The 26097-nt window shown below is 56.5% G+C and overlaps 4 protein-coding genes across 4 annotated transcripts; 1 reads left to right on the top strand and 3 right to left on the bottom strand.

The window, feature by feature from the left end:
• Positions 1-8050: 8050 nt before the first annotated feature.
• MFIFM68171_05452 (SH3 domain-containing protein) lies at positions 8051-9040 on the bottom strand (the record flags this gene model as incomplete). Its single annotated transcript, XM_071060872.1, has 1 exon — positions 8051-9040. The coding sequence occupies one exon, from the start codon at positions 9038-9040 to the stop codon at positions 8051-8053; it is 990 nt and encodes a 329-aa protein (XP_070916973.1).
• Positions 9041-15963: 6923 nt separating this feature from the next.
• On the bottom strand, positions 15964-18271 carry MBP1 (Transcription factor mbp1 (MBF subunit p120); the record flags this gene model as incomplete). Its single annotated transcript, XM_071060873.1, has 3 exons — positions 15964-17924; positions 17985-18180; positions 18239-18271. The coding sequence occupies 3 exons, from the start codon at positions 18269-18271 to the stop codon at positions 15964-15966; spliced, it is 2190 nt and encodes a 729-aa protein (XP_070916974.1).
• Positions 18272-22086: 3815 nt separating this feature from the next.
• On the top strand, positions 22087-23565 carry MFIFM68171_05454 (DUF6 domain-containing protein; the record flags this gene model as incomplete). Its single annotated transcript, XM_071060874.1, has 1 exon — positions 22087-23565. The coding sequence occupies one exon, from the start codon at positions 22087-22089 to the stop codon at positions 23563-23565; it is 1479 nt and encodes a 492-aa protein (XP_070916975.1).
• Positions 23566-24401: 836 nt separating this feature from the next.
• Positions 24402-25985, bottom strand: MFIFM68171_05455 (F-box domain-containing protein; the record flags this gene model as incomplete). The annotated part of the gene is made up of 1 exon (XM_071060875.1): positions 24402-25985. The coding sequence occupies one exon, from the start codon at positions 25983-25985 to the stop codon at positions 24402-24404; it is 1584 nt and encodes a 527-aa protein (XP_070916976.1).
• Between the last annotated feature and the right edge of the window lie 112 nt (positions 25986-26097).

Here is a 26097-nt window from a genome sequence, read left to right on the forward strand (position 1 = left end):
CACGAGAAGTAACATGGAGTCGTGGATCAAGGCAGCCAGACAGTTAGTGCCTCTGCCCCATCTGCTAGCCGCCACAGTTTGTGCATCCATGCAGCAAGTGGCCAGCTCAACGCCCTCTAGGCCCGATCGGGTAAAGAACTGTGCTCGACTACGGAGAAGCCAGCCAATGGACGCCGTAAGTCACAGAAATCCGGATGGGTCATGCACCAGTTGACTTGACTCGAAGGCGAACCTCCGTGCGGCTGCAGCTTCCCCTTGCCCCTCGAGCGGCTCAGGTTGCAGCGATCGGAAGAGACACTCGAAATCAGCATTCCACTGCTCAAATTGACTGGTATCCGTCCTCTCAATGTTCAATGCAGCACGAAAGTCAAGCTACGGGGAGCTCCCAGGTCGAGTTTTGGGTCCCCAGTCTGCGGGAGGCTGGTCTGCGTCAGAATCGGCCGTAACCTCGTTGGCCCACGATCTGGGCCTGTTCCCGATCCGCTGGCCGCTTATCCCCAATGCTCATTTCCTCTTTCGTAATTAGCCATTTTTCTCTCCATTTTTTTTTTTTTTTTCCCTTTCTGTGTGTACGTGTGATTCTTTTCGTTGAGCCATTGTGCGTTGTCCAGCATTGACGGTTGGAAATCTTTCCAATTTCGCGATCCATGCACCTAGAAAGGGCTTCCCGGGAACTCATCGCTGACTCCACAAAAGATTTGCGATGCGGAAGGCCTCCTGGTAAGGTAGCCTGGCATGGGGTGCGCTGCTCCGTGTCAGATTCTAGATTAGGCATGGGCGTTTCGGATTTCTTGGACCTGGACTCGGCTGCTCGACCTCGATCACCGCACAAGTCCTTGGGTCGTCAGTCTTTCGGTGCGACGGCCTGTGCACACGATCTCTGCTCATCCCTATCCACCTCGCTCGACGCGAATGTCTGATCTGACCGGGCGGTGCAACCTTCTGGGCTTCTTTGGTCTCCTCGAGACATGTCCATTGCGACCGCGGTGCCAATCATCTCGGCGGGTCACAAATCTACCCCAATCTACCGCGGCCCTGGGACAGGACGAGTTTTCAACAGCAGAGCGTCGCACCGAATCAAGCACTCGGGCAGCAATCCACCAGATTTTTGCCCAATTCGACCTCTTGACCCTCATCCATTCCCAGCGACAAAACCCCGCAATCTGATATTAATAGCCACAGACTGACGAGCAGCCCCGTGAAACTGCAGCTGCGGACCCTGCAGCACCTCTTGCATAAATCACCTTGCCAGCCCCAGCCCCTTGCAATGATGCGACGAGGCGCGCGTCTGCAGGACAAGCTGCAAAACTGATAGCGCTTAACACGGCGCAGCTCTTTCAAAATCTTGCTTTTGCAGGCAGAACTCTTCCCATCCTCGATGGCCCTCCATCCGGAACTGACGGCCGCAGAACCCGCCTGTCCGGTTTAGGGCTGCCAAGCTTGTTGTGTTGCCACACCACTACCCTGTATCCAACAAGTCTCGACAGGTAATCCCCGTGTCGGATTTTATATCTCGTAGTACCTCAGCCTTGCCGGTTAGAGAAGGATAGGCCAGCAGTTCGGGAAATGTTACATCTTCCCGTCGAGTTCAGGTATCAAACTGTGCCACCCCGTCGACATCCGGCCGCAGGGGCGGTTGGCTTCCGTTGGTTCCAGTCCACCGGAGACCTCAGCAGTCAAGATGGATGGAAACAGTATGGGGTTATAAGGATGGTCATGTGCCATCCGTTTCCGCATCATCCCATACAGTCCGTCCGTCTTTATTTAGCTACGTCTGTCCTACTGTAGTTTTCAATAACCATTTAATACTGGCGCATGTTATCATCACCTTCATTCCATGATACGGAAAGTCCTTCTCGTGCGACAAACTCAGGCTACGTACTCGCGCAGCAGGCAACAGAGAAGTATCTTCACCGTGATCATAGTTAGTTAAATACTTCATAATATCGCTATCCAGAATCTGTCTGAGCTGCTCTGGTTCGACTTCCTACATATCATCAACCGCACCAAATGTCGTTCGAGGCGAGAGCTCCTACCAAGTACTGAATGCTCCCGAAGATACCAGCTCCTGTAATCACATGCTGGTCCGTGACTCAGTTTTTGCCACCCTGGCGGAGCATTTCAGGGGAAACTAGAGCGCTGTTAGGATCTCGCCCAAAACACAACTCACCCCAATCCAGAAACGTCCGGGAGATGCCAGAAATCTTTTAATCTAAGGGTTAAAGCTTCAGGTTATAGCAGCAGAAAATCACTGTGTAACTACGGCCTCCAACGCCGCCCAATATTCCCGCTGTCGAGGCACTCAGTCAAAACCCCGACCGCGAGTCAACGCCATTACAGTGAGTTAAGGTTGTGAGGCAGCAGCGCATTCCCATCCAGGGCCATGGAGGCATGACCTAGAGGATCCGGCGCCTTCCGTTTGTTTGGAACTGTGATTCATTACCAGATATTAAATCTGAGTATCCATCAAGGGCCTATATCGATCAACCCAACGAAGAAGATAAACTTATTGTTTTGCAATTATGGCGTAGGCTAATCAAGTCCTAATCTCCTATCCGGGATGTGTCGGGATATTGAGCAGTTAGATAGACCGAGTTCAATAATCCTATCGTTAGAGAAATGGATTCACGGTGTTATCTCAACCATGGCATTGCGTTGTAAGCACCGTAGCCCCCATCATCGATTGCTCGCAGGTTCCCGATTTAGAGGCGGTGTTGCTGCGGCCTTGTGAGAAGTTTCCGGGCCGAGCGGACCTTCACCACCTGACGCGTCATGTGGCACTGTGGGCGAGCCAACGGTAACACCATGAGCTCATTAACGAAGTGTTCACAGTAAGACCCATTTTGACATGAATCTAACCATCTAACTTGATGCTTGATCTCCCTACGCCGCTAATCGTTGTTCATGAGTCATCCCGATATGTGTGGTAATTAAAAATAACCTGGATATTGGAAGAAGAAAGGAAAAGAAAAGAAAAGAACGTTCATCTTTGTTATTTGGGAGGGGCTTCACAAAAGCATAGAACATCAAGGGGAGTCACTCCGCGTGTTTGGGGCAGGCAGTGTAGTCGCCAACGGATTGGGTACAGGGTCTAGACCGAGGAAGAGGCCCACGAGAGCTTCCGCTGTTCATTTATTCACTCCCATTCCCGGCCTGGTTGATGTCGACCAACCTAGCAGGGAGAGGGGTGGTCTTTGTCGTTGAATCAGCTTACTACCCAGCACCGGGAGTAGCTGAAATGGTGACACCTAGTGGGACACCACGATGGCCCAGGAAGTGATGCTGAGGCCCTAACTAGGCGGCGTGATATAATCTCAGCTGCCATTGCCTGCTCCAGGCAGAAGTGTCAAGTGATGACAACATCACGACAGAGAGCCCGCTTTCCCTGCTAGGTATCTGCCTAGCCGGGACAGGGGGGTCTTGGTCATGATGTTGCCATGCCATGACCGTATCACCCAGCGCTGGCAATAACACCTCTACTGGTAACATAATGATGCCCAGTTAGACACCATAATACCCTAAGTAGGTCATGATGGTGTCTGACTGGGCGTCGTGATGTCACCAACATTTCGGAATTGCTAGCGCTAGGCTATAGGGTCTAGGTAATGACAGACACCACCCCTTCTCCTGCTAGGTGGGCAGCAGGGTAACCAAGCGAATTGATAACGTTGTCGTGCTGGTGCCTACCCGAGCGCCGCGATGGTTCCATTCAAGGCGGCATTGTTAGTAGCGCTGGTTGCAAATATCACGCGGTGGTAACATTATAATAAGGACTCTCTCCTCTCACCTTCTTCCGCCTTGGTATAGCAGTACACCGTGTAGAGCGGGTTCAGCCGCTATAGCCGCCCGGCGCTGCCTACGTATCTATATGCGGGTTTCACCCTCGACCGACCGCGTGGTTTCCGGTTACTTAGTCATCTAATGAGTCGGGGAAAACTGCCCCTAGAGGACAGGATTCCTCTGATCAGAGCGCCATATTTACTGGGATGGCGCTCCAGGAGCTGGAACTTGCTATAGGCCCATTTTTCTTTTGCAGTATAAGTAGGGCAGTCCTGGCTCTTGCTCTTTAGACATGACAATCAACCCGTTGTAGGGCTCAATTGAAGAGCCTTCTTTGTGTACAAATCGGTCTCCCTCTGACCAGAAGGAGTTCTATCTGTACATGTTGTTTTGGCCTTGTTCAGGCTGTAGGGACTGAATCTGTAGTGGTGTCGCTTAACCTGTCCTGTTTATCTTGTCTGCCTGGTATTTGGCTACCTTTGCCCTCCCATTTGTTTTGATGGGTATGCGGGTATAGATGTGTGTTTTTATACCATTTCACTAAAATATATATATTCAGCTGCTAAAGCTTTCAGGACTTGTGTAGGGGCCGTGCTAAGCAGTGTTTGACCTAGGGTTAACCCTAATCAGTTCGAGTTACATGACAACCTCTTAGCTCTGTAGCGTGTTCGGAAAGTCGTAGCCCACGAGCTTTTGCCGCGCGTTCTTGCCCATCAGTACCGGCAGATATATGACGGATACAGGTATATAGATATTACTGGTATTTTATACAAAGTCCTACGGCCCATTCTAGTTCATTTGGAAGCTTACCACGAGCTGAGGTCTACATACTTTTGTACCTTTTGGAGGCATCGGGATAACTTAAACCGACAAGGACAAAGAAAGAACGCACATCTGATATCTTCTATTGGGCTTCTATGCACCGAAGGACTCCTTTCCGTCGTTACCGGGAAGCCTAAGCGGTGTCATCTGACGCTGCCCTTCTTGACTTTGACGTCCGGACGGGCTCTAGCAGAGAGGTAGTTCCATCCACGACACCGGATACTGCAGTCATCATCGTCATCGTTATGTTCGTAGTCCCTAGTAAACTACGGGGGATCTCTATCATAATGTTGGCACCTATCGACATCTGCGCCAGGCGCTGGCGAGACCGACTTAGGTAATACCACCACAATAGCTAGGCATCAACATAGTTATCTAGGCTATTGTAATGTCTAGTTGTGTATTATCATGTAATTATTATGTCAGCTATTGTTTAACACTGGGCAGTAAGATCGGGCAATCACAATGAACCCAACGCAACCACCCCCATTGAGGTTGGGGGGGGGAGAGGCGGCCATATTACTAGGTGCCGTTTAAACTAGATCCCGTGGGGTCGGTACGCAGTCAGCTCCTATTAACGGAGGTGGTATTTCTGTTATTGTTGGTTAGGACTGGTAATGATGGCATTATAATACATGCTTGGGGCGTGGTTGAGTAGACCGTCGTCTTCGCCGCAGGAGGGAGCAGCAGAACGACAAGCCCTTGATTACTATCCTTCCCCGTCGCTTCACTATCAGCGTATTGGACTGTGGAACCCGGCATCTCCGTCGAGTTGTCCCGGCGTCCTCTTATCCCATACCTGACAAGAAAATCGCGTCGGGAAGTAATTGTCCAACGACCGTACCGTAATCAGTTCGAAAAGCGGCGTGGGTCATATAGACTGTCGGGCAATAAGTGGCGTATCAAGGACTCGGGGATGGACTAACTGGGCGTCGGTAAGTCAATCCTTATGATGCCAGGTATCGCATGGTGGAGCGACCGATGACTACCGCGTTTTGCACCGAACCCGAATCAAGACCCAAGAAGCGGATGCACTGACGCCGGTTGTGCCTCGGTCGAATATGGAGAAGCCATTCGGGCCGTATCCAAGTCCTCGGGTTCGCTACCCTGGCATTGCGACGGCCTAACCCTCCGACGTTGTGTGTTGGTTACTCTGCAGCTTACCTTTCTGGTTTGGAGATCCTGGGCTCGACTGTCATGATTACTGGGTGATCTCCTTGATCTCGGACTCACTTTGCACCATGCCGCAGTCGGCCGCCTATCCGATGCCATTTCAAACTCCAGCTTACTACAGCGCTCCGCTCACGCCTAAACCCTCCTGGCAGGTGCCTAACCCACCCCACACCCCTTGCACGGCGTTGAACGGCGTGATATTTCCCGCACGGCCCGGTTTCGTCGAGACGGTGATGTCGGTCACGGTCTTGAGCTGCGGCCATCCGATCCGCCGATACGCAACCCGATCCCTCGGCGCATTTCAGCGGCACTGCGTCATCTCATCTCCACTCCCCGGTCGCGGGATTGCTACGCGGTGTGCCTTTAGGGGAAGACGGGAATGTTGGGTGGCATGCGGGGTGCGGGTGATGCTGGTAATCCTTCCGACGTCGCTGAGTGGGTAGGGCACCTTTGGTCTGCATAACGATTGCCGAGGGGGGAGGGGCGCACATTTTACTCTTCTGATGCACAGCACTAGGCAGCCAACTTTGAAAGTGAAGGAATTCAAAAGAGCCACAGCCACACCGAATTGAACCGGGGCCGGTCCCTGATCCGGGTTGCCACCGCCAGGCTCGTCAAATGTCTCCCCAAGTCCCGGACGCGCCTCTCACCACGCTCTCAGGAGCCTTCCATTTTAGGTTATGTGATGCGCCGGAGTACCGTCATTCGCAAACGGGGAGGGAGCCCCGATGTCTGATGTGACATCGAGGGATCTTGTAATACCACAACATCCATGTTCACTTCTACACCCTGGTCCCTAGGAAGCCGGCCCGCATCGTCAAGAAACCTCCAGGCACTTCGAACCCCCGCGGCGGTTGTCGTGACCTCGAAACACAACACAACACAGCATAACACTAACACTGCGGTGTCGCGTAGTGAAGGTACGGCAATCCAGCGGCGTAGATGACGTGAGAATTTAGGCTTAGTATTGTCCCGGACGGCCCCCGTCCGCCCCTTACCTTCCGTACGTGCTTTAGCCCTATGCAGAGGTCCGGGGGATTGGGTTGCATGATCACCGGAAACCCCGGTCTTGCTTGGTTGTTGATCCTTTCAGGTGATGGCATCGGTGCCGCATCCAGGCAGGAACAAAGGCCAAGCAGGCAGAGTGCGGCTGACATGAATTGATGGGCCATGGACGGGATGACATTATATTTGTGTTACCTGACACACCGTAGGATTTGCGAGCGACATATTAGCCTGGTAGTACACCTCAAAGCACTTGATAAGCGACAACGCGTATATCCGGAGAGGATTCGAGTCCGGTATCATTTCCGAGTGCAACGTCGTGTGAAGACTTCAGCTCCTGGAGCAAAAAAAAAAAAAAAAAAAAGCTACATCATGGTTGTTCGGTAGATGACCTCGCAAGGGGGAAAAACCGAACTCCACCCAAGCTGCTGAATCGTACACTAGGATGAAGAGAAGGATGATTATAGACGCTACTTGAGAAAAGGAATCAAGAAACAAGAATGCCATGGTATCTCAAGTCCCCAAACGACCTAAATGTCATAGGGTTATACATGAAACCGCAGAGGTGCTGCCGCCCAACGCATTACTGTGTGAAGTTGAATACACACCCTAGAAATCAGGTAGGTAAGGTAGGTGAAATGCAAAGGAGAAAAAAAAAAGATTGTTGACGAGAAATGAAATGAAAAAAAGAGAACATCGTGACCTTCATGACTGAATCTTGCACATCCATTCCCACCCTCACGTTCACGCTCGGGCTCAGGCTTAGGTTCACGCTCACCCCCTCCACATGTCGATGAAAGGATGACATATGCTCCACTCCTCGCGAGCCACATCTTTTTGGTATACGGGACGGTGCCTCGTGCCCGGCCGCCCTCGAGCCCGCAATTACTACTCCAGATAGACCCTGCAAACCGCCCTCTTGCTCCGTGTGTGGTACAAAGTCGTATTCAGTCGTATCATGCAAGTCGTGACCCAACTGAAAAAAAAAACCTCTCGATGGCCCGAGCTGCACCAAAAATGAAAGGAACAAAACTGGAGGGAAAAAAAAATCACCCCTCCCCACAGCCTGTGCCTGGCCTATGGGAGATGCAGCCCCAACATCCCAGCAACGTGCGTGTTCCAAGCGCAAGACGGTATGTTGCGCATGATACATGGGACCCACACAAACAACCCAAATCCAACCTCCTGGCGGCTAAAACGAAAATAAGAAAAAAAAAAGAGGATGGGGGAGAAGGTCGAATCACCACTCCGAGAGCGCCCTCAGGAAATGCTATCGTCTGTCCTCGAGGGGCACCGTGGCTCCGTAGAATCCGCCCTCCTCTCCAGCCGCCAGGCAGGCGAGACACACGCCGCCGCCGTACACGCGCGTGTGGCGCTTCCAGCCGTGGCCTGCGTGGTCCGTGACTGAGATGATTTCGCCGTGGACATCTATCTCCTCCTGGGAGAGGAACACGCCGGGCCCGCCGGGCCCACCCACAAACTGGTACTCGGGGAGTGCGTCGTGGCCCGGGGGCGGCGGGGGAAGAAGTGGCGATGTGGGCGGGTAGCTCGAAGGGGAGAACGTGGAACCCAGCGTCACGGTTTCCGTCGACGCCAAGGCAGGAACGGCGGTAGGCATGGGGATGCTGATGGGAACGCTCTTGGTGTACGATCTCCGCCGTGGAATGGCCGTTGTGCTCTGCGGGCTGGAGCTCGGCATGTCTGTCGACGTGGAGCTGCCAAGATATTCGGGGTTAGGCTGATGGATGAAGCTTGTGTCGAGTCCCGGAGGGATCGAGATTGCACAGCTCGGACGGCGGTCTTGGAAGGGGTATACCGGGTCGTCCAAATTTGGGGGCGTTAGGGGCGGCGGAGGTGGTGGGCGCGCAAATTGTCTGGGTGTCGTGAAATTCATGTCCGTGAAAGAAGAGCCCTGGACGAGCCACGGGTTATTAACCCGGCCGCCATCGGACGGCGCACTCGTGGCAGCACTTGCAGGTCCACCTGGTGCCATGTTCTGGAAAGGTTCCTTCCCCTTTCCTTGAGGCGTCTGAGCATCAATCCCATCTGAGATGCCGCTATAACCCCGTACGGAGTACGTCTGGGACAGGGGGCGAAAAGAGAGACTGCCTCTCCTCTCCGTCGCTGTCATAGAGTCGGTGCCACTCCGGGAGGGGTCGTACCTGGAACCTGGGGCGCCGGGGGTATTGGTGCTGATGGCACGTGATGCTGCTGACTCTGGGCGGTGATCATCCTCTTGGTCACTGTCGACACCATCCATCGTGGGCGGCTTGCCAAAAGGCCTGAGCTGACGTGGTTCAAGTTCAAGAGGAACGAGACCCCCTGCCCAGATGGCTTGGCTTGGTTCGCCTCCGCGTCCGAGTCCGGAACCGGGGTCAAGCCCCTGGCAGCCTTTAGCCCCGACAGAATGCGCGGGTGAGCCCCGTTTGCCGTGGCAGGGTGTTGGGGGATCTCGTGGTGAGAGCTGGGTTGACTCGTGCTTGGTGTTTTCTTGTCGAACGCAGGCGTGGGCGTTCGGCACTGGGCGTTGTGGTGAGCGCGGCTGTGCTATGAGGTAGCGGACCGCGACCAAGATTGCCGCGACTGCGATCGCAAGATATATATGCGTGCTCGCATCTCTTGGGTAGTAGCGGCTCGACGTAGGCGCCTCCAGGTCGACGTTGTGTTTGGGGGCCCTCAGGATTGGCATCTGCGGCAGCCGTCCAAGGGAAAAAAAAAAAAAAAAAATGAAGATTAATTACCGCTGCTTCGGGGGCCGCCACAGGGTGCCCTGACCGCTGTAAGTTCGGCCTAGGTGTGTGGCCGGCGCTATACGATAGGGGGGGTGTTCCGGCAGCTTGTGGTGGTGGCACGGAGATGGGGCCTGGCTTCTTCTGTGCCAGAGGATCCGGTAGGCGACTCCCCGGTTCCACTTTGGCGAAGGAGCGACCGTCAGATGGCCGCTGCGGAGGAATGTTGAAACCCTTGCAGTCAAGGCCGTTCTCACCCCGCCAACCCCACGCCCTGGGACTCTTTGGAAGGGAGAGGAACAGGCTTGTAACCGAGGACGCGGCGTGGCCTAACCGAAGGTTTAATACGTGAGGCCTGTGGGGAGGTCGCCTTTGTCCGCGTCAAGGTCCCGGATGAGACTGCGCACACCGAGAGGCGTGCATTGTCCAATAGGATGAACGCGCTCAGAACGGAAGGACTTTGACTTACACGGCGGGGCCGGGGGAGATATCGCAAATGCGAGAGGCACGGGTCCCTATTCCTGACCGTCTAGAGTGACACGGATATCTCGGTAGGAAATTCCCGATCTTCATGCAGCAATCATGTGCAAATTTGCCCTAAGGGAGAACGGTGGGCGAGACTGTTGGCGTTACTGATTATAGCTGACGGAGAGGGCGCTGCGCGAATCCTCCCAAACCGGGGGCGGGAGCTGCCAAACACTTATACACGAAGGCGCTTGGTCCCTGTTAGATTCCACACTAGAGCTCAACAAGCCCCGCCGCCATGCTGGTTACGGGATGAGGTACCCACGCTGGAGATCGGATCGAAGAACTGCCCGAGCCGAATGGAAGGGCTGATGGGGTGGACACCAGCGTGAAGGGGACCCATCAGCTTTGGACGTCAGCGCAGTCGGGACGCCAATTCTGAAAGTAGAATGGTCGATACAAGGAGGGGAGGAGAGAAGGGGGGGGGGGGGGGGAGGGGGGAGCTGCTTGCTATGCAGCGTCAGTCGCTGGGATAGGAACACCCCTAATCATCCATTTCCGCATGCCAATGTTGGTCGCCGTTGCTGGAAGCCAGGGTAGCTAAACGTTAAAACGAGGACTAGGCCGGGAATGTTACCTGCCTCCGCTGTCAGCACGCATAATGGACGTTTCTTGTACTGTACAGTACATACATGGGCTTGAGCGAGGTACTTTCCAAGGGTAGGGCCAGCCTGGTTAGCGCCCCACCGAGCTTGTCCCTGCTACGGTGGGCAGGCGAGGAACTTCGTGGAAAGGTCAAATTGATACGCGAAATGATCAAAATGCCCCTCAACCCGCTGAAGGGCAGGGAGGGGCTCCAGGGATGCGCGAGCTAGGGCCAGGAGCCACCTTGGCAAGGCAATCCGGCATGCCGCTGAAAGAGGGCAAACCCCACAGCGACGGCGAACAAACCTTGATAACGAAGTAACATTATTCACAGTATAGTATGTAGTAGCACGTATGAAGCCAGCCCTTTGCAGGCCTCCCCGGCAGGGTGCAAGGCTGGAGAGAGCTGAACCAAGACCACTGCCGTGTCCCACCGCCTGCCCTCCCTCTATGCCCCCGACAGCGCTCGGGGAAGATGATCCTCTAGCGCTGTTTCCAGGTGTGCAGACCAAGGATCTCGGCGATTCTAGCTTGTTGGTGGGCCAGCTTGGCCGTCCATGGTTGGTGCCGTCGTACCATGGAAATGGTGTACATAGGCTGGATCCCAAAAGCCAGGCCGGAGCCCGGACACGAACAGCAGCGTGCCATTAGTGGAGGCTGCAGTCCGAGCCGCCCGGGAGCCCTGGTCACTGGCAGGAGAAAAGAAAAAATACAATAATAATAAAAAAAAACAACAACCAACTGGGCCTAGCAGTGCGTTTCAGCTATCATGAGCCTCAGCGGGACATGGTGGATGGAGCCATGGCGGCCCCCCAATTTCGGATGGGAATGCAATCATGGAAATGTTTGGCTAGAGAGCAACGGGTGCATCCGCGAATTACATCCGCGAGTGGTGCTGGGCAATGAGAGGCTGCAGCACTGGCTTGCCGGCCGTTGGCTAGAGACGCGTGTTTTGCCTGCCGATCCATGGCCACGGGTCCCCCAGCCCCGTTCGACAAGGCGGTGACGCGCTGCTGGCTGTGCTTGCGTCCCGTCCATGGCGTGCCGGACCTGCATCCACCAACCGCCAACCCACCGAGCTTCAGGGCCTGAGACATGCCAGTCGTTGAAGTCGTTGGATATTAGCATGCATCTCGGCAGAAACATGCGGGCTGCAGAACGCACATGCGCCGTGCTGCAAGCCCGTGAAACAGACTGCATCGGTTGCGCGTGAGAGGATGAGCGCATGCATCGCATCGCACATGTACAACGAAGAAACGGAAGTAGGTTCTTGTCTGATGTCAGGCACGGCAGGACCTGGAGCTGAAGTCCCGCTCGGTTAAATGCCCCGAAGGAGGAGCTTGTGAGCGCCGATGCCACCATCTGGAAATGGATCGTGCTGCCCCGCCGATTGTTTGTTTTGGTTATCAGTATCGCCGCAGCCGAGCAATTACCTACCAGGCCGCATCCTTGCGAGGCAGGTCCCGATGGGAGCCTCTGGGTGGACAAAACCTGCGAGGCAGCCGACATCTGTGTGCGAAGAGATGATGTGGGAAAGTCTGGAGGCGGAATCTCCGGGCAGCTGAGATGGGCAGGTGGGGTGGGCGGGGATACAGTACACTACACGTATTAGCGGGTGGGGTGTGCCCCACTGCACCGAGCGAAGCATCACAGCCGCCTCTGGCCATTGCCCATTCGGCCCAACCCTGGGCTGGCATCCATTTCTGAACGAACTAGCCGCTCGTGTGATTTGGCCATCACGCGCGCCTGTACGGTACATAGTGACATGCATGTTTGGAATCCAGGTGGGGATTTTTGGCAAGGACCCTAAGAGACTGACCTAGGTGTCCGGATTCGGAAATTGGTGCCGGTATTGGTGCCCACTGCGCTCGCCGTCACTTGGTTGCCTCAACACACTAACCAAGGTGTTTCGGATGGAACAAGCGGAAACGAAATCAAAAAGAAGCCCGGAAACACAGGAGATCATGATGTCTTGGATGTTGCCCTTGGAACTTCCGACGCTGGCGTTTCTCCGAAATCCTGCCGGAATTAACAATCCCGTCCCCTCCACATTACAGAGCAGAGCAGGGCAGGGCAGAGCAGGGTAGGGTAGGGCACGTATTACGCCATTCTGCTTGCAGGCGGGGCGGCGGCCAGAGATGTGTCCGCGCTCCCGCAACGGCCAACCTTGGTGGTTGCAGATTCTATCCAGCGTCGCTTGTTGCTCCCAATGGACAAAAGCGCGTTCGTTGCACCGGTTGCACCGGTTGCACCATTGCCTCGCCGCCATCATGTTTGCGCGATATTTTTCTCTAGATAGGCCGTACACCAACCCTGGTGCGAAGCAACTTCGGCCGCTGGCGCTGGGCTGGCGCTTACTGCGTGTCTGTTCACGCCCCGCCCTTCGGTCCCGTGGCATGACGGGACCCTGGGAATTTTTGCGGGCAGAACGTTACACCGAGATCAGGGGGGGGGGGTTCCGATCTTCACAGCGTAGGGAAGGCCCCGCTGTGATTCTCAGCCCTACGGGACCAACCCCTGCTTGCATCCTCAGACCCCTGCTCCGAGCCCCATCCTTCTTTCTGTCCAATTTTCGCGTCGCCCACCCACACAATGGCATTGCAAATCGCGACACGGCACATCGCGGCCACTACTCGAGACATCCCCACGACAAGCGGCCTGTCTCAAAGTCACAAATACCGAAATCTTCTTCTGGAGGGAAACCGTCCAAAGTCAGCCTCGCCGCCGGACGGCGGGTCTCAACAGCGGCCAAAGAACATTTGGCAGAGCGTGGGCTCCAGCCCTGACGCGACTGGCCTCGTCTGCCACCCAGGTGAGAAGGAGGTTAGTGTGTTGACCGCTACTCGTATTTCGTTCCTCGAGACTGCTTGGCCCTTGGTACTTTTTCTAGGTACGTAACACACGTTCTAGCATCATCGTCATCCGTGTCTTTTTGCGCCCTCCGTTCCGCCGCCGAGCATGGAGACCGCCGTTGGGGCGACTGCCATTTTCAGGGCATTGGTTGGCTCGCCCCAGGGGGTCGCTCAGCTCTCGCCAGGCACGCGCCACAAGCCGCTACGCCAGTGCTTGCCACTCGAGATGCCTCTGACAGTCCGCCTCGTATTTCTTTTTTCCTTTTTTTTTTTTTTTCCTTTTTTTTTTCTGGCACGTCGATCTACTGCGACTACCAAAAGGCGCCCAAGGTGGCCGATTGACAAAGTCCAGGGAATGGCAATTGGACCGATTGCCGTTTCTGGCAATCCGCCTAATTCAGGATTTCTTTTTGTTTTTTTACCGCGCACCTGCGGTCCGCCGCCTGCGCCGTTCTCAACCCGCGTCAATTCACAGTGCCGCGGTGCCGCGCAAATATTCCTTGCCTGAAGTAGAAGGATCCGTGACTGGTCAAGATACGACGCTATCGGCTTGACTCGGCGATAGGCCGACCGGATTACCGCGCTGGTCACCCGGCCCGGCCATCGTAAGGCCTCCTGCAGGCGGAGGGGACTTTGGCTGGCTGCCGAGTTAAGCATTATGTCGCTCCACCTTGAGAGCCAGCGATGAGGCTGAGCAGAGCGAAGGGTACGTAAACAGAGCTCCTGCCTCTGTGTTTGGGCTTGTTCTCGTGGCCGGCATTCTCCACCTGCATACGCGGCCGAGGCTTTGGGCAAAGGCCCAATCGAAGGGTGATTACACCGTAGTCTTGGTTTGGAAATGGGTGTTTTCCCATTTTCTACTTCGTTGGCTTACTGGTCTGACCTGACGCCTCTTCAGATCGTGCTCGCCCCGTTAACCCTTCGTGGAGAACATGCAACTTGGCTAACGTGACAACCAACCAGACTCCGTCCTGCCCGTATCGAGCCACTGAAACTATATATCAGTGGCGGACTGCGAGTGGACCGGCCTATCCCGGAGAAGGTGGCGGGCGATGACCAGTCCTGCCCAGGCATTGACCGAGTTCTTTGCTGAGATTATGTGATGGTCATCTGAGCCTCGAAAATTGCACAAAAACCTCGGTCTTGCTCCGCCATGGGAAGGCGGGAGACCAGGTATTTCGGCCGGCCAGTAGGGAGATACACCCTTGCTACTGCCACACCTCCGTCTTGGGTGTTATCCCTAGCAGGACAAAGGATATCTCGAGCCTTGGTGTTCCGAGACGAACCGCGTGGATCCACCTGTCCTTCTCGTCCTTCCAAGAGCGCCGGATACGGTCAGACTTTGGGCTCTATGTTCGTACAAGCCCTGCCATTTCCGAGTTTCTCCTGGTGGCCGACACACCGGAAGGGCTCCCTCTTGGGGCGATTCCTGAGCCTGGTCACTAATATTACCAAAGGTCGCATATAGGGCGAAGCCACAGCCCATCTTAGCTTTCTTTTCCGCTGGAGGAACTGACGGAGGGCACCGCATGACCAACGGCCGACCCCGGAACATTGTCAAACCAATGTGAAATAGGGAAACGTGGGCCTGCGTTTCGATTTCTTTCACCGCTGTTCCGTGATATACGCGATCCTCGGCGAATGACGACGCGGATTGGCAAATATCACCATCCATCCTCACATCTAGCGGGCATTAGCCGATGACGGGGTACGAGCCGTCTGGTGTTCGGTCAGATGACGGCTGACGGTTGGCCCTGAGGTTCGACAGGACGATGCTGGCCACTTAACTCGTTGGACCGGAGGCTGATTTTGGAACACAAGACGCACCAAGCACGGGAGCCTTGAGCCCTGACTGGTTGGGGGTACGGAAGTAACAGCCTCTGCAGCGATGATCAAGGGGGACCAGAAACACGGGACGTAGTGGCTGGCGCCGGAACAGTCGTTTTCTTTTGTGGAAAGAGTGCTGTACTAGCGGAAGGCGATAGATGAAAATGCTACTTTACATGACATGCGTGCTGGACCCGAGTCGTCCAAACAGGTGAAAAAGAAAACGCAGATGACCATAAGGCCCTACCCGGTTCGCCCATATACGCAGACTCCAGTCCCACGAGATAGTTGTTCCCTCCACTCGCCCAAAAAAAAAAAAAAAAGGGGGGGGGGGGGGGGGGGGGGGGAAAAAGAAATAGAGAAGGCGCTGACACAGACAGAGAGTGTCGTCCACGCCGTAACACGGCCAGCCTACATTCTGTGCTCTGTCCAATACCGAGTCCACGGGCGAGACAAGAGGCTCCGCACCATCCACACTGTCTCCAGCCAGCCGAGAAGAAAAGAGTCGTATCAAAACAAGGCTGCTTCGATCGTGGTAAACCGGGCGAAACTGGGCGCCCCGCCCCGCCCAGTTCCACGAGCCAAGATTCCCCGTAGAAAAGAAAAAAAAAAAAAAAAAAAAAAAAATCAACACCCTCCTAGTGGACACCCGCCCCGCCGCCACCCTACGATGGCGCGACGATCTCCATCGGCTCCCCTCTTCCGACACCACCCGCGCCGGCGGCGGCAGCAGAATCGGCCATAGCCATCACCTCTGCCTCGTCCTCCATCATCTTGATCAGCTCCTCCAGGTTTTCGTCCAGCATCTCCTGGTCCTCGGGCGGCAGACAACTCCGCAGCAGGTGGCGGTACTTGTCGATCTTCTCGCCTGTCCCCAGCATCCCGCGCGCCTCGACGTAGTCCCTCTCGGCGGCGCGCTGCTCCTCGAGGACGGCGCGCAGCTCGTCGGCCAGGCGGAGGCGTTCCTCGATGGAGGCGTCGTTGTCGTTGTCGTTGTCGTCGTCGTCGTCCTTTTCCTTATCGGGGTTGCTGTTCTCTCCGTTGGTGTTTTTGGTAGTGGCGCCGTCACCGTTTGTATTGGCACCGTCAGGGGCTTCGCCATTGACCTTGTGCGAGGAGGCAGATGAAGACGACGACAGCTCGCGGTTGACGGCGTCCTGCACGACGATGCGGTTCTGGTGGGTTACGTAGGTGAGCACCTTTTGGAATACCGCTTCGGCCTCGGCGTCGATCTTGGCGGCGGTTTCGTCGGCCTCTATGCGCGACTCAAAGTCTGCGACTTGGGCGCGGAGGTTGGCCAGCTCGGCCTGGGTGTTGAGCAGGATCCGGCGCGCCTCCTTTTCGGCTTCGTCCTTCTCGTTGAGCTCGTTGTCGTAGCTCTGCGCGAGGTCCTGGAATTTCTGCAGGACCAGCGGGGTGATGCGCGACTGGACCGTGTTGGCCGCCTCGCTGTGGAAGCTTGTCTGAAGCTTGCCGACCGAGTCGGCGGCGACGTCGCGGAAGGCGTTGTGTCGCTGCGAGTCGGGCGCAAAAGGACTCGATGAGCGCTGGGGGATCGCCCGGGAGGCCTTGGTCTTTGAGGAATTAAGCTCCTTGATCAAGTCTTCTGCTCTCACGCCTTCATTGTTGGGGATATCAGTTGAGGCTCCGCGACCGAGGAGCGCACGGATGCACTTGCGAGCGTCCCGCATGGCGGCGAGGTGCACGGCAGTGTTGCCGTCGTTGTCTTGAGCGTCAATCAAGAGCTGCACCTGCTCGGCAGACCGCGTCTCCTGGAGCTTGTTGAGGATGTTGTCCAGGTAATAGCGGGAGCACGAATGGCTCGTAACACGCCCGCTCTTCATAACTGCGGCGTGGTGAATGACGGTGCAGCCAGAAGCGTCACGCGCATCCACGGTGCTAAACAGTTCTTTCATGACCATTGGGAAGCTTTGTTTCTCGTAACAGTTGGTGAAGTTGACGGACCGCATAAAGGGGGTCTCTCCTCGCACGTTCTGGGATGCAAGGTTGGCCTGGAACCGCTTTAGCTGCTTGATCACCTCGACGTCACCCATCGCCGAGGCCCAGTGAAGTGCTGTGTGCCGTTCCGTGTCGATCGGCCAGTCGGGCTGGAAGTTGGTCGGAGGGTCTGGGCGGATGGCGGGCTGCTCGTTTCTAGAGAGCAGGAAGTAATCCAGCAGCTCATCACCGTACATTGCATGTTGCTGTTCTGTTAGGTCCTGCAACATCTCCTCCCGCTTGCGCTTCCTGTGGCCGGTCGAGAACTGGGATATGTCGTAGCGGTCGTCCTCGGCCATGTAAGAGGCCGAGGCAACGGTCAGGTTATCGGGGGTATCGTCCTCGAGCATCTGAGGGTCACCGTTGTCGTATTCTTCTTGTACAGGAGCACCTTGGTGGCCGTGTGAGAAGATGGTGGCTTGTGACAGGCTGCTCTTTCTGCCTTGCGACTTACTGCCCCATTTTGGAACGGCAGGCCGGGCCTTTGGGGCCTTTGGCTTGCTGGTATGTCTTGGTGCAGGCGGGGGGCTCTGAGGGCCCGGCTGGAACTCAAAGATTGGCCGTAACCGGTCGTAAACATTGTTTCGCTGGGCGAGTGACTGGCCGTGCTCGAGGGGAATCCAAGTACCTGCACGCGGAAAATAGCCGGTCAGCACAATCCGTGGGAAGGGCAGCTAGCACTGCGCACCTTGGTATTTGCCATATCCACCCTGAATCTTCTCGTGGACGTCCTTTTGGACTTCGCGCTCGAGGATACGTGTCCGGGCGGGCTTGTCGAAGCCGGCGGCTTTCAAGATATGTGTCGCATTAATCCAATCATCGTGCCGACGGCGCATTACATGCTCTTTGAGGTCGGCGCCGAATTGGTATTCGTAGACGGGGATCTGCGAGCAGTCACATCGTCAGCAACCCAGGGGCTGCCAGTAAGCGCAACAGACTTACACCGCTGTATGTGGCGCTGTAGATTCCCGCCATGGCATCCTCCTTTTTAGTCGTTGACAGAGCCTGAGTGAGGACAGAGGGGCAAGAGTGCTCCAAGGATGCAGCCGATTCTCGGCGCCTATGGGGGAAATGAATTGACACTTGCACAATGTGTCTTGGGGGTAATGGCGACGATGATCAATGGGAGTAGGATGGTGGGATGGTGGGAAACAAACCAAAGCGAAGATGAATGCAGTACTACTGGTAGTTATCGGGGATGGCGGACCCTGGTTTGAAGGCTGTCATACAAGGCCAGCACCGGGCGCCAATGAGCTCTGTTCACTTTGGGGCAGCAGAAGCGGGTAGGAGTCGCGAAAAAGACGCGGTGTTGGCCCGTGACGTGGGGAAAGGGACGCGGTTCACGCGAATGCTCCTTAAAGTGAATTTCCCAGACACGTGATGCCTCTACCGGGCCTCGCACGGGCCATCTCTGTTGGTCCACGGCAACGCACTTGCTCCCTCTCAATTCACTGTCGCGTTCTCTTGCCAGCACAAACACGAGCAAGATAGGAACAGCACTCATAGACTAGGTCACGAGCCGTCCTTGGGAAGGTTAAGTGTCTCGAGCATGATGCTATAGCCACCTATCGGTTATGTGACTGGGGACCTACAACTCCACTTACACGCGGCCTTTATCCGATCCATTATACACACTCTGAGACGAAGAAACCCTGACTGCCCTCCCAACCATGGCCGTGCCAGATCCGTATATCGATGGCATATCAACAACACAACGGGGTTTCGCGACTACCCATCCCGTGAATAACCTTGACAATGACCGTTACGCCTACCTGTTACCACGCCAAGTATGCCCGATACCCTGCGGTGCTATGTTTTGCTGCGATGCTGGGAGCGTTTGCTTCACTTCAGATGGCATTATGGGCTGCTCCCTGAGCTCTCCAGGTCAGGTTGTCGAGACTATCTTATTCCCCCCTCCTCCAACCCTAGCATAAAACTCCGAAATGTTATCAACCACCCACTCCGCTACGACTACCCCTAGGACGAGCAATGACCCAAGGACGAGCAATGACCCAAGGACGAGCAATGACCCAAGGACGAGCAATGACCCTGGGGCGAGCAATGAACCAACCGTGACAAGCACCGGATTTGGCAGTCGGCCATCAACGAACAGAGACAGCGGTGGAATGAGCAACGGTGGAATGAGCAACGGTGCCAAGATTGGGATCGGTGTCGGCGTCTCCATAGCCGCTATCTTGATCGGAGTCGTGGCTGTGCTCTTTTTCGTCCGCAAGCGAAGAAGACGGCTCCAAAATATCGTCCAAGGCCAAGGTCTTGGACAAGATGGGGATATCATAAAGCCAGAACTCGAAGCAAGCCTTGGAATTGCGTTCACTGGGGTAACCGGCACACAGTATGAGAAGCCCGAGCTGGACCATACCACGATTAGGCCTTTGGGAGCATCGATACCCGGGTTGCACGAGCTCGACCCGCAACCCGCATGGCTACCGGAGCTTGAGAATACCGGCGTGGCCCGCTCGGCGATAGGGGAACCGATTCCCCAGCCCATAGGTGATCAAGGGGGATCAAACGTGAAGGCTCCCCCAACCCGGGCCGACGACGTCGAGCCATGGCGGTGGGACGGCCCACTGAATCCCAATGGGCCAGTGTCAGAGGTTCAAGGTCAGGGCCGTGAACAAGTCGAACAGGCTACGACTGCTGCGACTTGTGACGAGCGGATTACGACGTCCACAGCCGCGCCGGCAGACGCCTCCATTACGGATCTGACAGAGTTACGAGCGCAGGAGGCACTATTGGAAGCACAACTTGCTCGTCAAAGGGAGCTTATTAGGGGTGCTGAACTGCGAAATAGTTGAAGGGGCTGCAGATAAGAATGGTTACCTAGGTTCTCCTAACATATATTATAGCTTTCTCGACACCAACGCCGCACACGGCGTTACGGAATCCTCTGTTTTCTGTGTCTTCTTCCTTTTGTTTTATTATTTTAGTTTTAAATTTTAGTTCTTTTTATCTGTATCCAGTAAGGTTTACCACATATGTAAACTGATTTGACCCTACAGGTCTAATGCAACCCTCCGGTGGACTGGAAGTGGGGCCTGGAGTCGCCCGTCCGCAGGATCAAGGCGCGAAATACCTGTTCCGCCGTGATGAGAGACGCGTGAATGCTCGAGTCAGAGGTGGTAGTGGTCTCAATATCGGCGCTGGTCTGCTGTATCGCGCTCAGCGATAGGGGCGCGAACCGTCAAGTATTCCCCATTGGGAGGCAACTTGGAGTTTTTAGCTGACCATGAACAGTGTCGGCTCCAGAAGTCCAGCGCGTAATCAAGGACCATTGAATTCGAGTCATCCGGATTTACGGAGAGGTTCCGAACTTGTTCGATATACAGACCATGTCCGTATGCGTCTAACGTGGGCCTGCCGTACCGCGGTTAGCACGGAGTGCTCTTCTTCCGCAATCAGGACCTGAATAATGTATCGACGATACAAGGCCGTTTGACCAGCGACTTGATGAGCCTTCTGACAGGCTTTGACTGCACCCTTATGCTCTAGCCGCCAGCAAACGGGACACGCCGTTGACGAGAACGGAAGCTTAACGGCGAGATGTCTGTAATCTCATCCGAGCAAGATCTACAGTTCTGTGGCCGAGAATACAGGACCCGAGGTCAGGGATGAGTAGTGCGTCTATTGAGTGAAGACGAGGCTGGGCGTTCAAGGTTGGAACAGCCAGTTTCCGGTACTGTACTATTGCCGCGGGCGGGATCAATGGTGTAACCGAGCGGCAGAGCGAGATGCTCGAGGCTTACTGTGACTGGCTCGGATGACGGCACCCGCATCCAGAGACGTCAACACGCTGACAACTCATGTCCAGTCACCCAGCCGTCACCGAGAACCACAACATGCAAGTGTGTGCGTGCGCTGGAACAAAAATGGGCTGACGAGAGAGCAATCGTGTGTTAACCCCATTGCAAGTCAGGGTAAGGTCTGATGAGCCAACTGCCCTCGGTAGTTTGCGATTGCAAATTGTGTGCTCGTTGCGAATTTCGTTGCGAATTTCTTTGCGAATATGTCGCCCAGATGACGCAAACTGGGGTGTGTGTCTGGTGGTATCCAATGCCGAGAGCTTGTCAACACAGGCACGAGGAACACCTTTACCTTAGGTGCTGCTAAAGGCGTCTTGGCTCGAGTCCACGCTTCGAGTGCGTGGCCATTTTTGCAACCATGTCCGCCGGGCCCACTTATCAGTTGCACACAACACCGACACAATTCATGGTCAATATGGCGAGAGCGGCATATTGTCTTGAAAACGGTGCCTTTTTGGGTCCGATGATGGGTAACGCAATGGCCGGCGTGACAAGGAAAAGGGCAGAAAAGCGGCTTCTCCTTCGCCAGGCTGAGCAGAGAGTGCAGCGCCCGTTCCCCACTAGGGCCCCTGCAGGGTTTTGCTTTACCGCGTCTGATTGGCAGATCCCCCACAGACACCTGCAAAGCGCAAGCCGATGCTCACTGTCACGGACGCTCCCCGTTGGTTCCAAAGACACGTTCCTGCTTATCAAGTCTTTCGCTCGCCGCCAAAACCTCCAAACCGGACTTTAAAACACCCAAATACCGTGCCCTCTCGCTCGTTCTGCCCTGGATTTTACCATCGAGAGGAAAACACGCTATCGTCGCTCGCGTTGCAAGCATTCGTCCCCCGGTCGGCCTATTGATGCACGTCGACGTCACCGCAAGCCCCGACGGCATAGGTACCCGCGACGCAGAAGCGACTTGTCGCGACTCCCGGATCCGGTGCCCCAGGCCTTGCCCGCCCCGCCACCAAACCTCGGACGGCAATGTTCCGCGCCAATGACGCCCGCTCCGGCGAGCCTCTCCTCGACCGCTACCACAGCCCCAACGAAGACGAGCAAGGCCGCCGGTCCTACCGCGGCAGCAGCCCGCTCCCGCCGCCCGTAGCGTCAACCTCGCAAACGCCGTCCTACCTCCAGCCGCGAACACCCGCCTTCTCGTTGGGAGACACGTCGCCGGCGGCGGCAGCAGCGCCATCGCCTTACGACGCGTACGATCGCCCCATGCTCCCGCGCCGCAACACGGGCAACACGCTGCGCTCGCGCAGCCCGGCCGCCTCGCACGCGGCCGCCGCGCGGCGGGAGGCGCGCAAAAAGTACAGCTATGCGGCCTTCTTCCTGGTGGTCAGCCTGGTGTCGTTCACGGTGCAGACGGAGCTGGCGGCGTACGTGCAGCACGACCTGGGGTGGGACAAGGCGTACTGCATGCTGTACCTGACGCACGCGTCGTGGGCGCTGCTGTGGCCGCTGCAGCTGGCGGTGCTGCGCCTGGGCCGGCGGGAGCAGCCGTGGCGGCAGTTCTGGGCCCGCCACGCGCGCCTGCTGCGCGCGACGGCCGCCATGGTCGAGCGGAGGGACCTGGACGTGGGCTATCTCGTCCAGCGGCCCGGCCTGGTCAGCGGTTCGTACTCGCCCTGGCCCTACCTAGTGCGGACCACGACGGGCGTCACGCTGGCGCTCACCGTCGCCGGCCTCAGCTGGTACGTCGCCGTGAGCATGACCACGCCGAGCGACCTCACCGCCATCTACAACTGCAGCGCCTTCTTCGCCTACGCCTTCTCGGTGCCGCTGCTGAAGGAGAAGCTGAGGCCGGACAAGATGCTGGCCGTTGCCGTGGCCATCGTCGGCGTGCTGGTCGTAGCCTACGGGGATGGTGGCGGCGGCGGCGGCGGCTCGTCTCCCGCCGAGGGCGAGTCGGGCGTCGCGCTGGACCCGGCTAAGCGGCTCATGGGCAACCTCATTATCGGCGTGGGGTCGGTGCTGTATGGCCTCTACGAGGTGCTGTACAAGAGGTTTGCTTGTCCGCCCGAAGGAACCAGCGCCGCCCGGGGCGTCATCTTCGCCAATAGCTTCGGCAGCCTGATCGGCTGCTTCACCTTGTTTGTGCTGTGGATTCCACTTCCGATATTGCACGTCCTCGGGTGGGAGACATTCGAGGTCCCGACCGGCCAGACGGCGTTGCTGCTGTTCATCAGCGTGCTCATGAACATGATGTTCTCGGGGTCCTTCCTCGTGCTCATCTCGCTCACCAGCCCGGTCCTCAGCTCTGTCGCGGCCCTGCTCACCATCTTTATTGTCGCCATCGTGGATTGGTTCTGGGCTGGCCGGCCGCTCAGCGCTGCCGCTGTCTTTGGCGGGATCCTGATCATCGCGGCGTTCGGCATGCTCAGCTGGAGCACATGGCGTGAGATGAACGAGGAGGAGCGCAAGAAGCAGGTCGACTTGAGCGGCGATGAGGACGACTAGTGGAGTTTATCGCACGGGTCTGCCGTACCTTTTCGAGTTGCTTCGCGGACTGCCTTAGATGGGACACCGTCCACGGGGACGGATGACATCAGATTACACAACCGTGGCCGCAGTGAGAACAGCCGCCGGTTTCGCCGTCGTTACGCGCGATGACCGCCGAAGTCTCATTCCGTCCCAAGGCAGCCCCCAACAAGCAAATGCTGAAGATATATACAGACGCCACAGGCCGCGAGACGAATCTGACGATGAGGCTGACGCCGGGCGCAGCTACAGGACATTCGGGTTCCGTGGGGAAGCCATATGAAATGTTTGGGAACAGGGTCATCATCATTTGGTTGCATCAGCGAACAGACGTTACGGATATACTAGATTTTGGTACTGCGTATCATGTCTGTACCACCTCCGACGGCTCCGGGCGGTGTCTCATCATAGACACCCGCAAGTAGCCGCGCCACAGTGCGTGCGAGCGGGCACGATTGCATTGGATACACTAGACTCATAGATACCACAGATACAGTAATAACTTCACAGCGTGCCTACTTTCGCGCTCCGAGACCCAACATGAAGCCGTCGGCGGATGCACTTACAACCCCTATCTTTTGACACGCCCAAAGCCCTCCTAGTCGGCGGTGAGAAAGTCCTCAACCTAGTCGTCGAATGGGCGGACAGGTTGCATGACCGATATGTCCCAGGCGATGTGGGGATGAAGTTGGAACAAGACGTTGCGCAGCGTGGAAACCGGAAGGACGGCCGTCCCATTGAACGCCAGTCGTACTAGACTCCCGTTACTTTGATGTTCTCGTCAGTCCCCGGACGCCATGCATCGCGAATGGCGGTTACCACGGGGAGAAGGACTCGGGGGAAACTGACAAGGCATCGGATCCCGTAGCCGGGCCGTCATCGTCTGAGCTTCCATCTCCTCCTCCTCCTCCTCCTCCTCCTCCTTCTCCCGGGCCTTGTGTGTGGCCGGGTTTGGGTCCCTTGACGAACACGCCCTCCCGCTCCACGCGCCAACCCGTCTGGCTCATGTTCAGGTAATGGACCGCCATTTCCCACGCCTCCTTGTCGGCCGCGTCGCCGCTCTCAAACTCGCGGAGGTATCGCCAGTTGTCTTGGAGGCGGTCATTGTCCGCGTCGAGGTCGCTGTCAGCGCCCTCATCGTCGTCGTCATCTTCGTCGTCTTCGTCTTCGTCGTCGTCGCTCCCAAACGACCCGCCGGAGAGCAGCTGGCGCAGGACGAGGCCGTAGCAGCTGTTGCGCTCCATCCAGAGGTCCGACGCCTGCACGTTGCGCATCTCCTCGGGGTCGCGGAGTATCTCGTTGCGCGGCACGAGCTGCACGAAGAGGCGGTCGACGCGCGGCAGGGCGCTCACGAGCGTGCCAAAGTGCGAGGAAAGCGGGAAGATGGCAATGTACGAGAGCGAGTGAACCGTTGGCGGGATCAGGGGGGTGTCGTTGGGCGCTTCCTCGCAGCCGAGAAGCGCTCCCAGGATAGAGGGTGGACGGCGGAGGAAGAACTCGTAGTTGCGGTAGACGCGTATCGACGAGCCTTCGTTGAGGAGCAGATGTGTCCACGGCCGGATGGTGAACAGGGTGCTTCGGGTGCGTATTTGCTCGTGCCCACAAGACGAGCATGAGCGAGACGCGGCGGGGATTGGACTGGGCGGCGACCGCGGGGGTGGCTTGTCACCGAGGTTGGGGCCATCCCGTGCGCCCTTTGGCCTGGCGTCCCGGGACAAGGACAAAACGTGCAAGAGATGCCTGTGGGAGAAGCTGTCGGCGTCTCCTAGGAACAGCATACACGACAGCAGACTGGCCAGCATTTGCGGAGAAGCGATCAGGGTAAACCTGAGCGGGTCCACCAGTGCAAATAACATATCCCACACCCAATTGTTATCCTCATTGTATGCGGCGGCCGAATTGTTTGTTGGATACTGTGAACTCCTAAAAAGCAGATCGAGCCTCGGGTCCGCCCAGGGGGCTCTGGTCTCCATGGACGATCCGCTCGACGAGCCCGGGGCTGGGCGGGGCTCGGCCCGCCTGCTCGTTGGCTGCATCCTGTTGCTGACAAGCATAGTGAACGAGGCAACATAGCGGCCAAGGTCATTAGCGCGTAGGAAGGCTAGCATGGGAATCGTGTCGACGGGGTCTGCGGTTTCGCTGGGCGCGGCGACGGGCAGGTCCCAGCGGTCGAGGGTCCAGACGACGTTGCGGAAGAGGATGGGCAGAACAATAGCACGCCATCGCTTGTTGACGAGGGAGATGTCCTTGAGCGGGGTTTCTTGGTTCTTCAGCATGTCGATCTCGGGCTGGTCGTGGAATCGAGTATCGGATGGCGCCGGGCCATCGAAGAAACTAAAGATCTGGGCCAGCAGCTCGGGCGGCAGCACGTCAATTGTGACGGGCCGTTCTGACGCCATGTTGAGTCTCCCGGTCTCGATCACAAGCTGGGAACTGGTTGAGAGGACGTGAGGATTCTATGAGCAAGCGCGCCAACAACAGTGTCGATGAGGGTTGCTGTCGAGGAAGCTC

The sequence above is a fragment of the Madurella fahalii genome, assembly GCF_045866475.1.
Source record: "Madurella fahalii IFM 68171 DNA, scaffold_2, whole genome shotgun sequence".
In the NCBI taxonomy this organism is placed as follows: Eukaryota; Fungi; Ascomycota; class Sordariomycetes; order Sordariales; genus Madurella; species Madurella fahalii.